The sequence below is a fragment of the Ooceraea biroi genome, chromosome 7 (genome assembly GCF_003672135.1).
Source record: "Ooceraea biroi isolate clonal line C1 chromosome 7, Obir_v5.4, whole genome shotgun sequence".
NCBI classification, from domain to species: Eukaryota; Metazoa; Arthropoda; class Insecta; order Hymenoptera; family Formicidae; genus Ooceraea; species Ooceraea biroi.
The window spans coordinates 10,866,510-10,883,136 of record NC_039512.1 but is presented as its reverse complement, the minus strand read 5'-3'; the positions used below and the strand labels follow the sequence as shown (position 1 = coordinate 10,883,136).

At 44.7% G+C, this 16,627-nt stretch overlaps 2 protein-coding genes across 6 annotated transcripts in view; one reads left to right on the top strand and one right to left on the bottom strand.

Annotated features, from left to right (window-relative positions):
- LOC105279879 (26S proteasome non-ATPase regulatory subunit 1) overlaps window positions 1-16,627 on the top strand; it is a 39,218-nt gene that overhangs the window by 16,696 nt on the left and 5,895 nt on the right. The gene's annotated exons all lie outside the window — the stretch shown is intronic.
- Window positions 5,528-16,627, bottom strand: part of LOC105279876 (alpha-2A adrenergic receptor) — a 41,008-nt gene continuing 29,908 nt past the window's right edge. For all 5 annotated transcript variants that reach the window (XM_026970907.1, XM_026970906.1, XM_026970905.1 and 2 more), the window contains 3 exons: window positions 14,792-15,143; window positions 8,655-9,274; window positions 5,528-7,875 (listed from right to left, as the gene is read on the bottom strand). In XM_026970907.1, the coding sequence (XP_026826708.1) occupies window positions 7,370-7,875; window positions 8,655-9,274; window positions 14,792-15,143 (1,478 nt within the window). In that variant the 3' untranslated portion in view covers window positions 5,528-7,369. The remainder of the gene's footprint in view (window positions 7,876-8,654; window positions 9,275-14,791; window positions 15,144-16,627) is intronic.

Sequence of the window (16,627 nt, the reverse complement as noted above, 5' to 3'; positions counted from 1 at the left end):
AATCATGATGAACGAAACGTCGCACTGCCGGTCCCATTTCATGCAAAATGCTGTGCCGAAATATTGATCGAGAAACGAAAAAGATCACCGATCGCTCCGGAAAGCAGAAACTTTTTCCATCGTCGAGGATTTTGATAGATTGAGTCGCGTGCAAACAATAATGTTATATCAAACTAAAGAACAAAGAGAGATAGTTTTCTAATGGAATTGAAACGAACCCGAGACTTAACCGATGAGATTCGTTGGAAATTGTGACACCAAAGTGGAATTAAAATAGAAACACGATGAATTTAATCGTTTTCTTGTCAAATAAATGTTTTAAAGGTGATGCTTCCAATCCGTATCGAGGAAATTTAATTTCAAGACGACTATCTTTTATGACTTCGGGAAATTGTTGGTTGTATTGAGTCTGCGATGTACATCTCGGTCGGTCTAATAAAGAGCTCGAAGAGCCTGGAAAACATTTTTCTTCGGTTTTCCGGAGCTCGGCGGGCGATTAAATTCCAACATCCAAACAAATGGACCAATGGATCAATTGTCAATAAAGATTTCGCTATACGGAGCATCTTGGCCAGTCATATTAATCATGAGAAAGTAAATTAAAAGAAATTCACGTAAAGCACACAGTTTTATATGGAACTTTTAATACGAAAAGAACTGAGCATGAACCCTCGCTGAGAATGAACGATATGTCGTATTGAATATTATCGTTAAATAAATTGATGATAACTTAGGTCGCTTTGTGAAATTGTTGAGATTTTGCTCGCGAAGATTGCCGCTTTCCCGGTGGGATTATGCGAGGACGTGGGGTCGAGTGGGCAGGATTCGCCGGGTATTAGGATAATAAGCAGCGGCGAGGACCTGAAGGAAAGTGCCCTACCTTTGATCCATTAATCTCGATTTTAATCAGCGTCTTAATCAGCGGCCGTATGTAAATTAATTTCGAGAAAACTAGGGATATCTTCGCCGACGGGAAGGAGATCTAGGAACGCGTGAGTGGACTCTCGGAGTGCTTTCTAATGTAAACGATACACAGCCAAGATGGGGAGAGTTTTTAATAAAATAGAAAAAGGCATTTAAACAAAAAATTCGAAAGAACTTAATTAAAGAGCAAAAGCAGCTTAATTAAAAAGGGAAAAGAGATAGGGGAGGGTGGAGGAGAGGTATAGCTGTCCACGAGAATAAGGCTCGGGTAATTATCTTCAGCACTTTTCGGAAACGATGATTATTATCTGGTAAAATGAAGCAAAACGGGGATGGTCGCGCTGTTGCGTGTGTGCGCGAATTAATATCTCCGCGTGACATTTAAATCCCGCGGGGTGGATTAGCGGATCCGCGGAGGATGCAACCCCCGATAATCCCTCGCTTAGAGTCACCGAAGACCCGACGTCCGATTTTAATATTTCGCTGCCGGAATTAATTCGCGCGAGCGCGCTTTTTCTTCACTTTCGCCGTAATAACTCGTCGCGGGATTAATTTCGTCGGGACCAATCGACTAATTAACGAGGACAATGACTAATCTCATGTTTAATCGTGATTCGACAATCAATTGCGTCATCGGGATACGTCATCGCGGGTCATGAAATAGATTGATGATGTCCGTTAAAACGAGCTGATGTTAATATCGTTCGCGCGATCGCTCGTGATTTTTTTCCTCCCCGCTTTGCAGTGTCGTCAAGTGTTCATTCACGTGCTTGGCTCGGTAAGTGCGGCATTAATGTCCTTTTTATGGAATGCACGCGAGTGCTTTCCACCGTGAGGCGGCGGATAAAAATTACGCGGGAAAATTACGCGTGCGGCACCACACGGAAATTTAACGGTTTCTGACATGAGCGGTGATGCGCTAAAATCTGCTAAAATCGCGCGTAATTACAGAAGCTTTCTAAAGAACTAGGCCAGCCAATGAAATCGAGAAGAAATTATTGAGAAGATGCAGCGGAAGAGCCAGCAACGAGCACAGGATATCTCATTAACGCTTATGATAATTAATGTTTTACGATTCGTTAAAATCGCCCGTCGAGAGAAATTAATAACATCGGTGAAAGCCACAGAATTTTATTTAAACATATGCGCGAAAAATTGCTCTGTTATTTTGATTTTTAAATAACTTCAATATCCTCGAAATCCCATTTTGCGTTTTGCGGATTCCAAACTTCGAAGAGATGCCTTTAAGGCTTTTCACTTGTAATTAATGTATTTCTGTGAAGGGCGTGTTTTAGGATTCAACTCACCGCTCATTGCATCCCCACAACGACCGTCGAGAAATCTGCAAAGTAGGATTTAGTAACTTTCCTCGGGACTCTGGACGTTGTTGCGTTTATTTCTCCGCTACTGCGCTTCGTCTTCCATAAATAATGCGCTTTAATACGTCGTATTTTAACGCGGAGATCCGCTCGTTAATTAAAACGAGTTTATCGTGCGAGCGTCGGAAAAACATTTTCCGCTGTTACGCAGCGGCCACCACCGGCGCATCCCCCGATTACCCAAGTTCGCCGCCTCATTTTCCTACGATAGATTAACGGGGCACGGGAGCAGTTATGTCACTGTCCCTGCGGGTCTCTCCATAAATTATTGCAGTTTCTGCTTGCAGAAGCAGTTGGCGTTGCACGCTTTATCCACTCACGCTCCTTCTGGCTCTATTGTTTCAAGTGCGATCTTCGACTTTGACGAAGGGAGTTCCTAATTTACGTCCTTGCCCCACGTTTCGTCCCAACTTTCGCCAGATATATCCCGAGGTTTGACAGGAATCCCGTAATCTAAAACTCGACAATTTTTCACGGTCGCGCCGTTTAAGAAGCCGGCAGATTTAACGTCGGTTTAATCCGAGGGTTGTTTTACGGGAAGATACTCCCTCTTTTTTTTCTCCCAGTTTAAAGAACGCGGCTTTTAATGAGCGCCTATTAGGGAGGTCAGTAATTTAATATATCGAAATGCCGAGTTTAATTACTTCATATACCGAGTCCCGTGTACTCCGCGTGATTCCTATATGCCAACTATGACTATACATACATACACACACATATATGTATACTCCAAAATATGTATACGTATATACATATGTATATATATACATATCTCTACCGCGTCGTGGTTTGCGAAATGTATTTTGCCGTCCAGGTGCATCAGGATGCATCCAGATACGTGCAACCGCAAAACGCAGGACGTCATGTTTGCTTGCATCTTCTTCTCTCCCTCCCTCTATCTCTCTATCTGTCCTTCTATCTATTTATCTATCTATCTATCTACACACACACACACACACACACCACCACCACGCGCCGCCGCCACACGCACACACACACACACACACACACACACACACACCACACACACACACACACACACACACCTACCTCTTTCTTTGGTCTCTCCATTCTATCTAGACATGCCGTGACATCGAAATCCCGAAATTTTCGCATTAGCTTCGCCAGGATCGACTCCTGAATACTTTCTTGGAGTGATCGGTCGGCCCTTCTCAAGGCACTCGTGCTCGTCCCTTGAGGACTTAATTAACGTCAACTCGAACGAGTTAGGGCTCGACTCGCTTCTTCTTCTACGGGCTTCTTCCTCTTCGTGTTTGCTCCGCTCGACGGCCGCCTTGTGTACGATTTGTCTTTTCGCTGTTTGCGAAACACTCGACACGTTTCTGCCACCCGACGAAATGGGGAATGAGGGAGCTTAATTCTCGCGTGGGGGTGACCAAACGCACCTTTTCGACCGCGCAGATTAATCTCCCATCGATCGATCGTTCCGCGATTAAATGCGATTAATAGCGATGTCACGATCACGCGTTAGTCAGCCTAATTTTGATGAATTCGACGTCTTAATTATCGATTTTTATCGGAAGCAAGTGGCAGTCCCGAGTGCCGTTTAAGGGTTAATGGGCGACTCAGCCCACGGAGGTTGCGACGATTAGTCTTTCCCTTCGACGGGAGACGCGGACTAATTGTGCAGATTGCCAATTACGCTAATTCCGCGGGAGACCTCGCATTACCGCTTCAAGCTGGTGCTCGCGCTCGAAGAAGGCGCGGTGAAATAAAAGCTGGGTGAAATAATATATGAACAATATCGGGAGGCATGCTGGCACGCCACGTTAATATGTAGAATAAATCTCCCAAAAAATCTCGCGCTTCTCTTTGATCTTAAATTCTTTTTCTCACGGAGAATCATCGCTCGTCCAATTTATAGTCATCCGATTAATTTAATCCAGATCAATATTAGATTTTATTCCAGTTTTGTTTCCCTTCCAGTTCCAAGAACGTCGTCGCTTTAATTCTAGATTACCCCGAGTTTGCCGTCGCATTAAAATAATGAGAAATATCTCGTCTTATTTTAACTTTGTATTACTCCAATTTGGATTTTCGACTTTAACGATCTCGGTAATTGAGTTCCTAAAGTTCCACTTTCTTTAGGACAAGTGCATCCTGAGGATGCAATCGCGAGCCTTATCGTGGAGGGCGTAACTTGCGATGCACGTTAATGAGTGAGTATAATTAATGCCGTTCTGGCTGCAACATCAGATAGGGGAGGTTCCCTCGAGTTTGCAGGTTCAAGCGAATCCAGATGTCGCGACTTTGTGGGGTCAGTTAATCTCGCACGACACGCTCGTTTCGAAGATAACGGTATCTAATCGCATTGCCAATTTTAATTTCCATTTGAACATATATATATGAGTAATAATTAAGATAAGATATAGATTTAAAATAAAATAACATAAAAGGCCAGAGAGCAACAAATAGGAAATCTTTTATGTACATCGAAATCATTATCTCTCTTATCAATCGCATTTTGTATTAAAAACAAATGTATTATATAACACTACATCTCGCAACTATTAATCAAAATTAAACTAGACAAAAGCGTTAAAAAGTGTATCGATATCCAAATAAAATAGAAATCGAAAAATGTTTTACTCATATGAAGGCCCTCTTGATATCTTTGTATTAAAATAATTTTCATGGGAATCAAACGACACCATTGACACCTGTGATTCATTTAAATAGATCGTGCGTTCAAATTATAGCATCATGTTCTCCGTCGATCGATTCCCTCGCGCGAGAGGGGTGGCGGGCGATCGACTCGGTGGAACAGGGGTTTCTTGTCGGCTCGCCAATAGCTCGAATGGGGCGCCGCGGGGTCAGCGTTGTTGGGATAGGTCACGAACAACGACGGAAAACTAAATAATTAGCGCGACGACGGTCGATCGATCGGACGATTAACGGGGTGACGGCGACGTACACAATTGATTTTCTGATTGGAAGCTCACGCGGAGTGACGGGGGTCAGGCAACGCATGGGTACAAGGAGGTGGTAGCAGACGGGGGTGAAAAAGGGGACAAGAGAGCGAGGGTTACTGCGGACGGTCGCTCGTGTCCATCATCCATCCGCACTACGCTGGCACTCCGCGAGTGCCACCGGTTCGATACAATACAGGCGTATCGGTGATGGTGCGAGGACCGCACTGTCACGCTTGCGCAAATTCGCGTCTTCATTTTTGCAAACGACACGTTGTTGCCTGTTCCTCTTTCCGTCCACCGCACCCCTTTCCACCACGATCCTCGTCCACTTACCTTCTGCCTCCGCTGTCCGAATGATCGCGGGAATACGTATTCACGATTCGCGTCTTCAGCATCACGATCGCGTGTCTAATGAACAATATAATTGAATACCCTGCGGAGTCGCGATACGGGTGGTAAATAAAAAAAGAGGTAGGCAAGTCCCGTGGGTAATCGCATTCTCATAAAACGCGATCTTATCACCGTTGATATCGGAATTCATGACGAGGTGCATCATTCGCATCTTGAGATCCGTCCAATTCTCTTGGGAATTCTTGGAAGAATATCATGGAATTTTACACGCTGGAATAATGCAGCTGGAACTATTTGTGGGATCCCTTCAGGAGGATTCTACGGGATTTCGAGTTTTTACGGGGATTCATTAAATATCTTTATCAAAAGAACATGTCGTGCGAGGGGGATAATAAAGTAATCGGACATTATTGTGTGTACACGTGTCCATGCGAGAGTAATTGATGGGTGATAGAAAGAAGCTTATCGTATCTCTTTAATTATTGCGCGGCGAATTTATACATGCCAGGAACAATGATAGGATTGAGGGCTGTTTCGTTCGAAACATTTTTCTCTTTCGTATACATTGACGACGCTGTATAACGCCACTTAATGAGTCTTTCGATCGCTCTAATGCGAGTTCCGTCGAACTCGGGTTCTTTCTTCTCGCTCCAGCGAGCTCGCCAGAAATAAATCCTCAGGGACACACTTTTCGTCATTTTTAACAGCTTACACTTTTTACACATTTACGCGTACACACGCACGCATGCACACATGCACGCACGCATTCTACGCTTTTAATTATAACTAAACGCACGCCGTTCGTTTTTATGTACAAGTTTCTCGATATTCCGATGCGGGATTTAATTAGGGGAATTTAATTGGGAATTTAATTAGTTGGGGGACAGTTTATCAGGTGATTCTGCGGTTACACAAAGCGTGCTTGGAGGTACTATGTTACAGCTTCTTATTAGATTGCTAGTTGGATTGTTCGCTCGCGTTTCGAGTCCTCGCGCGATTAGGCTATCGGCAAGATTGCTCTAAATGCATATAAAATGTCTGAAAAATACTATTGATAAAGAAAATTTAATATTTCTGATAAAATAGCGTCCAAATAAACTAACATTTCATCAGAATAACCGTTTTATTATAATGAAATTAAAATACTAGAAAAATGGAGTAATAAAATTTGTGAAATATTAAGAGAGGCAAGAATTATCACGTATAAAATATAAGTAAAATAATTAAATTACAAAATACGTATGAAAGCATTTTTCGACTGCCAATCTGAGTCATCGAAATTAATTGAAATAAAAGCTCCGCCATCGAGTTATGGGAGAAATATATCTACGTATAAAATTATTAAAAAATAGGATATATCTGCACATTCTATTCCATACGAAACACTACTGATGAAGTATTTGATATGCAACGTTAACAGGAGCTATCAGGGAGATTAAAAAAAAGTATCACCAGCTCATTCAAATTATTATTGAATAGGAAACATTAACAGGAACCGCTAATAGGAAGATTCGATAGAGGTTCTCTCAGAGAAGTTGTCGCTCAACTCGGTGAGATCGATTCGAGTTACTCGGATTCGAGGCACCCGAATCCTCGTTACGGCGCTTCAGGATTAGCTAATCGCGCGAGTAGAATAGCACCATTAGAGTTCTCTCGCTTCAGTTCTCATGGTAGATCTCTCTCTCTCGCTCTCCTCTTTGGTCCTCCGCCTCGCCAACGTCGTCACTTTCCGGTCATTTACAATCTGCTGACGGTGATCCCCGGTCTCCCGGGGCCCAGGGCCTACCTAGCCGGCTGCCACGTCTGATTCCGATACCTGCACAGCAGCACCTTCTTGAACGCCTGGCGGAAAACCTTATTGAAGATGGTGTAGAAGATTGGATTGACCATGGAGCTGGCGTAACCGAGCCACGTGACCAGGTCGAAGATCTTGCGGTCAATACGTCGCTCGCAGTCGGGACAGATCGCCGGCACTAAGTTCAGGACGAAGAACGGCGCCCACAGAATCACGAACGTGAAGAACACTACACCCAACACTTTGGTCGCCTTCTGCTCGAGCCGGATGATCCTGCCGTGGCGGGAACTATTGCGAGATATTACGCTGCTGTTGCGCGAATGGTGGCTGCGTACTTGGCCTCCACCCGTGTACCTCAGGAGGTTTGGCGACGATGGATTGCTCTGCCTTAAGGTCAGTCCTGCACCCGTCGCGCCGTTGTGCGCTCGCATCGTCGCCGCGCGTCGTAGCGGCGTCGCCCTCGTGTTTGCAGACAGCAGGGTCCTGGTGCTACCTGCAAGGATTCAAGAGATTTGGTTCTTAAAAAAATCGATGAGCCATGTGAAAGTTTCTACGAAAGGACTGTGGGATCCAAGAATCTGAGCGCTTCCGTACCGCAATTTTTAGACTTCGGGATTTAGGTGTCCGAGGAAAAGTTTGGAGATTGGGATCAAGATTTAAGCTTGGAATTAGGTAGCTAGTTTGAAGATCGAGGACAAGGATTTAACACTTGATCTAGATCTAAAAAATTCTAGATCATGATCGGAGAGTTTCAATCTTTGAAGATTCGCACAAGATTCGTGGAGATTGAAAAATTCAATGACTTCTAGATTGAAGGCCGCAGGAAGACTCCTTTTAATCTCCGCTAAAAATCTGGGAGATTCGCGCGAATCCGACGAATTTCTCGAGTCTTAAATCTTCTAGGATCAGTCGTGCGAAAATCCTTTGCAGTCCTCGAAAGGCAATGATCGGGAGCTTCCCGTGACCATGAATCACGTCTCCACGAACGCGAATCTCTCCATTTTCCCCCAGGCCGCAAAAAGAGGGTGATCGAAGCGAGAACGGGGGAGTTTCACCCCGTTTCACTTTACCCCTCTCTCCCGGCCCGACCTTAACTACCCACTGAGCTCGCTTTCCGCTCTCTTTTTCTCTTTCTTTCTCTCTCGCTTCCGCAATTTTTAGCGGGACGTTAGCGGCACGCGATGGCTAGGAGAGTTTCCCGGAGGCAATTATCAAAGAGCTAATCGAGAGTTGGCGTTGTTGTTCACGTCATCGCCGCTTATCGTCACGTACCCAGACTGGAGCCTCGCCTTCCGCCACGCCACGTGACCACGGAATTTGCCAGGGTAGGATGTTCGTAACCCCTGATACTGCTCTCGGTGGACCTAGCACTGTTGTTCCTGCCCAGCGGACTCATTTCTAGACTCCTGCTGCCGACGGGCCTCACCGTATCGCCCAGTAGACCACCTTCTAGGTTTCTATTGACAACAGGCCTGGTGACGTCACCTGGAAGCGCCATTTCCAGGCCCCTGTTGCCAATGGGCCTCATTGTGTCGTTCGAAATGATGACGATCTCGCCCGAAGCCGGCGGTTTCTTCGAGGCTTCGCCGAAGTAAGGGCATGTGCAGGGTGGCGGTAGCGCTATCTGTCCTTCCGGCCCACCCTTCTCTTGGCACATCTTCCTGCGTGTCGTCGAGTTATCCTCGCCCTTGCGGCAGGACGACTGTTCGTGGAAGCTAAAGGATCGCTTTCTGGGAGTCTTGGGCGAGCCCAAGGCCTGGATCGTCCTTTCCAGGTGGGCTTCGTTATAGGTCGACGCTCTTCTCCGTTGCTTCCAGGGACTCGCAAAGTCCTCTTGCGCCGATAGGCTCGTTCGTGAGCAGGATACGCTGCTCTCCGTGCTCTCCGCGCTCCTAAAAAGTAGATAAAGATCAAAAGATTTCGATATATTAATATATATATCTATATATAACATATCAATTAATAATGAGAATTACTGTGATAACGGCAGTTTTGATATAATATTTATAGCGCGAATTATGTATCTCGTTAAAACATTAGAGTGCTAAAATCGATAACTACCATTAATTACCATTTATAACAGTTAGTTATTAATTAACGATAGTCATTTATTAATTTATATATATAAATTAATCAGGCATAAGCTCATAAACTATCAGCTTGGTTGAATGGGTGCACGAGGTGCGTTTGAAAGCACATTTTATCGTAATTGCAGACTTGTTTATTAATTGGCAGATTTTTCAGAGCGATATCAGTCAGTTAAACTGAATTAATGTCTCTAATGGAAAACGTGATATTCCACAGCTGGTTATTGTCTTGCGCTTAACGATCTTTTTATTGTTTGATGCGAGAGACCGAGTGAATCGAGAGGAAAATATTTGGCAAGTTTCACACGTGACGAGAAGTTGCCTCTACCAATTGTAATCGATTTCGAAATAATCTACATTGCACCGCGATGAAAAAAATCCGAACGTTTTATGCCGCGGGATTAACGCGCGAAATCCCGTTATTTTCTCGCACTTGGTAATCCCTGTGTCGTTATAAATCAAACCAAACGGAAAGAGGGAATATGCGAGCAGCTTCACGCGTGATGAAAGCTTTTCTTATCAATCGCAATCGCAGCCGATAATAATCCTCCCGACGCGCATGGACTGCAACAACGCGTATGTGTGCCTTCACGGAGGATTAATTTCCCGGACCTTTTATTTCCGGGCGCGGGATAATCCTCTCACTGCGCACGTGCGCGCGCGGCGCGAAAATATCGCTTAAAACTCGCGGATGGGAGAAAATATTTGGAAATTTCTGTCGCGAGACGTGACTTCAAAGAGAATCCACAAATAGTCACGAAATGCGTACACTTTCAATGTTCGGGGATACGAGCTCCTGTCCCTTTATCACTCGATACGCGGAATCAGCCGACGCGTGCAGCTGAACAAAAAAAAGAGAGACAAAAGGAGGAAAAAAGGGAAAACTCGATTGCACCCCATTTCGCAGCGCGGCGCGTAATTGATCGCGAGATTGGATGAGTTTGCGCGAGCGCGCGGGGGAGGAAAAAAATTGCTGCCGTTGCTGCGAATTAGAGACACGCGAGATGTGCACCTGCATCGGGCACTTTTGACGAACCGCGGGACTCGCGGTTGTCGCCGCGTTACCGTTATCGGCGCGTTATCAGCCCGTTATCGGCGTCACCCGTCATCCTCCCGCGCGACGGTCGTTTGATTCGGCTAATTATCGCAAATAAACGCCCGTATCTCGAATCGCGCGCAAACACATATCGGGGCTAATGAAACAGACAGATAACTGAAGGGTATTAAATCGTACCGACCCGATGAGGAATTAAAGCAACAAAGAGGATAATTTCGGCAAAGAAATAATCGGGATGATAGCGCGAAACGACACGACGCAATCGAACCGGAGCAACGATCTGGGATTAAAACAGCTGAGGTTGCGCAGAGATAACGACGCGGACTCTCGAAGACAAAGTCGGACGTACGATAATTTCCGGCGCGCGGGCGGAGGGAGCTCTTCTGCCGTGTCCTTTAAAAATTGAGATAGAATACCCTCGCGACAACGTCGCGCTTCTTCGGCCGCATTATCGGCCGCTGGAGATTGATAATTTTATCAGCGCTTCGGAGATGCGTCGGTGGAGTTTTCGGGGATAATTGAGGATGCTTCCGGAAGGAAGAGAAACGGCCCGATTGTCCCGAAAGTGGATTACGGTCGCAGTCTTGACGGCAAATTGAGAAAAATATCGGTGAGGTAAACTGCGGCGGAATTGAGGAGGGATAGGGGATGGCTTGATCGAAATAAGAACAGATGCTGCCAGAGAAAATGCATCTCAGATGAGAAAGCTGATTCAGTGGGTTTTTATTATGGATATCGATCTTCATATAGGAATCTCGCTTAGATCTTTGATTTGCATCGTATAATAAATCTTGATGTTTATGTGCGCGTTGATCCACGTTTCGCTCTATTTGAAAGAATTCTTCTATTAAATGTAAATTAAAATTTATCTTGCATGAATTTCCTATCGTTTATATAATTTCCTTTTAAGTTTGGTCTCAAAAGCGCACGTCGATGGAATTTTAAGCTTCGCTAAAGACACGCCATGTTAAAAATTGTAACGGCGCGGCAAATGATGTTTACCTCCCTCGACGCTTTTGCTAAATGTCGACTTCGAGGTGAACGGAGAATTTGCCATTAAAATGGAGATCACGTTCCGTGGGACATCCTGTAGGCGTGCCACCTGCATTCGAGTAAATTTGATGTAACTCGAACTACATGTATAATGCAGCTATCGGACGCAACTTCTTTTCCAGATCGTATTAATATCGCGTTTATTAAGAAGAGAAATTATATATATTTGCGAAGCCGTCTCCCTACAGCTTTGCGAAACGTGATCTCCATTTTTTAAGAGCCACAAGGCTTTTAAGGCGTTTCGGAAAGGATCTTGTCGATTGAGGAGCACGTTCCGCGTGGAGTCTTGAGACACTTGGTGTTTATTTAATTCGGAGGGATCGACAAAAAGCAACTTGGTTTCACGGGACGTGAAGTCCTCCGGGCACTTCCAATGGAGAGGTAATCTTCGTTTGATGCGTTCACAGGCACGATCCTAAGTGCATTCCTTTATTAGAGACCTACGTGGGGGCGAGAGGAGTTTACTTAAGTACGCGGCCGCGAGCGAGCGAAACTCACCCCCTGCGTGCACCGCCTTCCTTCCTCGTTCGCTCGCCCTTTCGTGCCCGTCTGGAGGTTGGTCCGTTTTGCACTTTGAATGCCAGCAGCTAAGTGCAATCCACTTTGAGGCTACCGTGTGTAAATGGGTTTTCCCGTCGTCGCGGTGACCTTTCAGTCGTGTCCGCTTTTGCGTTTCCACGCGGGAAAATTTTAGGAAGATTTTTGAGAAACTCACTGTCACCACAAGGATACATGGAACTCGAAAAACGCCTCACAAAAGAGCCGAGGGAAATCATATTATGTAATTTTCCTCGGTTTGCTTCGAAGATCGGTTTTGCTTTCGTTCCCGTGCATTTTCTCGAACAGGTCACATTTTTTTAAATCGTAAATTTACTTTAATAGCTGCTTATTATAATATTAAATCGTGTAGTTTAAGTATTCGAGTTCGTTTAAAATTAGATTGTTCTGCATTCCGTTAAAAAATAAATGGAGCTTTCACGGAAGCGGCAGGCTCCCGGTAAGGGATGATAAATGTGTCATTAAAGGCAAAGGACGTGCTCCGAGATTTCGTTACTGACGTGTCCATTAGCAGGTGCAGGAGTAACGGAAGAGATGGTGAAGGAAGCCGCGCTGTTTCAAAGAGCAGATTATGAGATATTTAATGATTACGGCAATTTACTTTGAGAGATCTCCGCTTTTCACTGGCATTCGATCGCGCGATACGACTGCTTTTCCGCATCGCGCGAAATTGTTCCAGACCGCTTGCGCCCTGAAAAATCTCCCTGCATCTCGCGCATCTGTCTCGGCTCCAGGATCTCTTCTGGGGGAATTTTTGCCTCCTGAAATTACACCCGTTGAGATCCTTCCACCTCGCGACTTTCCACGAATCTCGAGATTCTTGTCACGGATTTCTCGCGCGTTCCCGTTCCCGAATTCTCGCTCCGTTCGGTAATTGTTAAATCGTCGATGTTACTTTATTTGTTTGATCCTTTGAGAGTTTTTCCCGGGTGTTCTGAAACACGTCTGATAAAGAACACGTAAGATCGGAAGCGAAGCGGAAAATCGAAAATGCATGACTGCGTAGCCACGGATCGGTGGATTATGATTGAAACATATTTTACTACGGTACGAAGAGAGACGAGGGAGCCTTTTAATATTCCCGCTGTGCAGTAACGCCAACGTTCTCGTTCCATTTTCAACTTGCGTATTTCCGTCGATCGACTGAGATGCTGGGATCTCTAAACGACGTCAAATATAATTCCTCCCTCTCGCAACTCACTTTCGGCTCCTTCGGGAAGTAGACGATAATCCTGTATACGCATGAGAAGTATCCCAATTCCCGGCGCTTCCGGCGCTTCTTACATTTGACTTTTTGATTTCGAATTCATAGTTGCTTTCTCAGGCGATACTTCATTTTTCAAACTGATGTCTTAAATACAGTAAGACAAAATCGTTGGGAGGTGAACATCGATTAGACTTATAGAATACCATCGATTACGAATTATTAAAAACAAGAGAATCGAGAAATATCTGAAAATATCGAGCGTTGAATTTAAGGATTTTTCGAAAACCGTATATCTCGAAAATTTTTCAGCAATATTTTTCGGAATGTTACAAAGAGAGATGTCAGGCGAGACAGCGCGAACGCGAAACATACACGGAGCGCCTTAGTTGAAGAGTTTCTGAGAGCGCACTGCGATTTCAGGAAATATTTTGAGAATATCCCCGCGCTTTATTTTTCTAACGAGAATAATCTCGCGGATCTGCCGCGAGCTGAAATATCGAAAGGAGCCGAGCGTTGATTGCGCGCCATAGGTTTATCTGGCGAGCGCGAATGTGGAATAACAATGAGAAACTTTCCCTTAAGATTTCGCGCGAGAGTGTTGCGTGAGCTTCGAGTATATCGGCTGACATAAATTCGCCGGAAACGCCCTCCGGTTGCCGCGTAAGTTGACTTGACGCAAGGCTAACCGCGTCTCCCTGGCAGTTACGGTGTTGTGCGAGCCCGAGTGACAAAGTGACATAAATTCGTGCTGTCGTATTGCCACGGAAACGCTCCGCCGTCAGGCACAATGGCGTGTTTTGAGAGGCCGCGGGTCACGACGCGATGGATATGCCGTTAATAATTGCGAGAGCCTTCGCGAAAATCCGGACGAGCTCAGAGGTGCTCTCTTCGCGAAGTCGTGTCTGTAGAACGTGCTGCACAAGGCATATCATTCATATTTAGCGTTCCATTACGATATCCAGTAATAGCACGAAGAAAGAGGGAGGATTTCTTAAAGATAATGGAAACAAAACGGAAAAACATGAAAAGTAATCTTCTGCAAAATCTGAAAATGTCTTCAAAGGTAGAACGAGGATCCTCTTTGCGGGCGAAACCGAACTGAAATGATGTGCTTGAGAGTGCATGGTTGTTTATCATAATCTCCGTATTGCATGTAATTTATTCAGCTCCTTCAGGTCGTTTCATAGTTTCATAGTTTACATGTTTAATTTACGTAGCTTCCAATCCCCATTGCGTCTTGCTTATATTGTTTGCTCGAATCGCGTGCGCTGGCCCGGCTGTATTATAAATCCAACGGCATAAATTACGCGATATGAATGGACGATGCGAATGAACGAAATATTCGACGCAGGAAAACTTGTGTGCAATAAATTAAAATATCGTAGATTTGTAGAAAAAGCGATTAGCGCGACTCGCAATCGTGATGATTTGTAATAACTCGGCATACCCGTTGCGGAAGCTGCAGCGGCGGGGCGTCGGACCATGTTGCAGCAGCAACTGTTGCTGCTGCTGCTGCTGTTGATGATGCTGAGGTGTCGATCGCGACAGAGTCTGATTTCCGGGGCTACCTGCGATCCCCTCGAGGCCCCTCGACAATTTCAGCATTTCCGCGCCGAAGGCGTGAAGGGCGGACATTGCCGATGGTGGTGGCTCGCTTTCTGGTAGCCAGAGTTCGTGGGTGTCAAGGGTGGTTAGCTCGGTGTCGGTCGACGTGCCGGAAGTGTGTTGCGGCGTGCCACCGCTGCCGCCGGAACTCTTGTTCAGGAGGAACCTCCTCCAGGTGCCTCGCCTCTCGAGTCCTGCATGAATTATTGAAATCAATTATTAGTTGCTTTAACAAATTTTTAACGAATTTTTCTAGCTGGAATTTCTTCTTCCCGATTAAGAAAAGAAGAAAAGACCTTTGCGGTAAAGATTACATTTTAGCGATTTTAAATTTTTGGAGAACGGAGAATTTCTTTATGCTTGCGAAACTTTAATGATTTAAGCGATTGGAGGACATGCATTGGAGCATGATAAAGGTCGTGATTAAAAAGAAGTTACTTTTCAAACAGCTTTTACTTTATTACTTTGTGATACGCAAGCCTCTTCATTATTTGATGTCAAATCTAAATATTAATGTAATTTTTGTTTAATTTAGTTTTATTAAAATGTTCGCTTTTTCTTTCAAGTTCTTTTTAACTGAAATTATTTTTTTTCTTATTGTTCAAATATTAGTGTCCATTAATTGAAGTTCCGCTTATAATGAGGTAATCAAAAGATTTTGACGTTCTGTAATTTGTTTAATCTTGTGAAATGTTAATTGCCCGTGAATGAAACTCGCGCACTACGAGGTATCGATTAATTTTCATATCGGCAAATAACCGGACGCGGCCTTCTTAGCATATTGTGTCGCATCCGAGATTTTTGCATAATGGTTGGCATTTGCATATCTCCGTCGTGGACGTCGGCATGCTTCCGCTGACGTGCCGACGAAATTTCTTGTCGCAAGTGCTTCCAGACAGAAACCCGTTCTCCATTTTATTGATCTAGAAATCGATTTTTCGCAAAAACCTAACTGCGCCGACATCATTAATCACGCGACTGTCACCAACATTGCACCGTCGTTGTTACATGCCGAATTGTTCAGACAATGCTACGGGTATTGTATTATGGAGATTCACAAATGGATAATAAATAACAGAAACGATTAGCTGCGCAAAGCAAGTCGCAAAAATTACGTTTTACTTTGAGAAAGGCAGGTATTGTTCTGCAAATTTGTAGAAAGATTTCCGAGAAATATTTTGACCGATAGATATTTGTTGTTAACATCTTTGGAATTTTATTGTATTGTACAAAGCATCTGACAACTACAATCTGTTTCCAAATTCGTCAAAGAACCCCATCAAAACGTGTTGTAAAATACAATAATTGTGCAAAGCGGCGCATAAAATGGCGCGATGCATTCCGGCGTGAAGTTGGTATGGAAATGCCGTTTGGCGTGGTAATCGGAGGATGCCGGGGTAAAATCAAAGGGACAATAGGCGGTGGCTTCCGGCGAAACTTTCCGACCCGGAAGAGAACGAGAGAGAGCGGAGCTTTCCCTCGAGAACTCTCTGTTCCAGGAGGATGGATTTGCACCGTCGCTCTCAGGGAACGTTTATGAGACGCCTACAACTTCCCTTTGAAGTTCCAGAAATTGGCCGATAAATCGGAATAAATAATTTTTATCGAACGAGGGAGCTAAATCACAGAGCTGTCTTTGCACTGCATCGCTCATTTTCGAATAACAATGTCCTCGGGG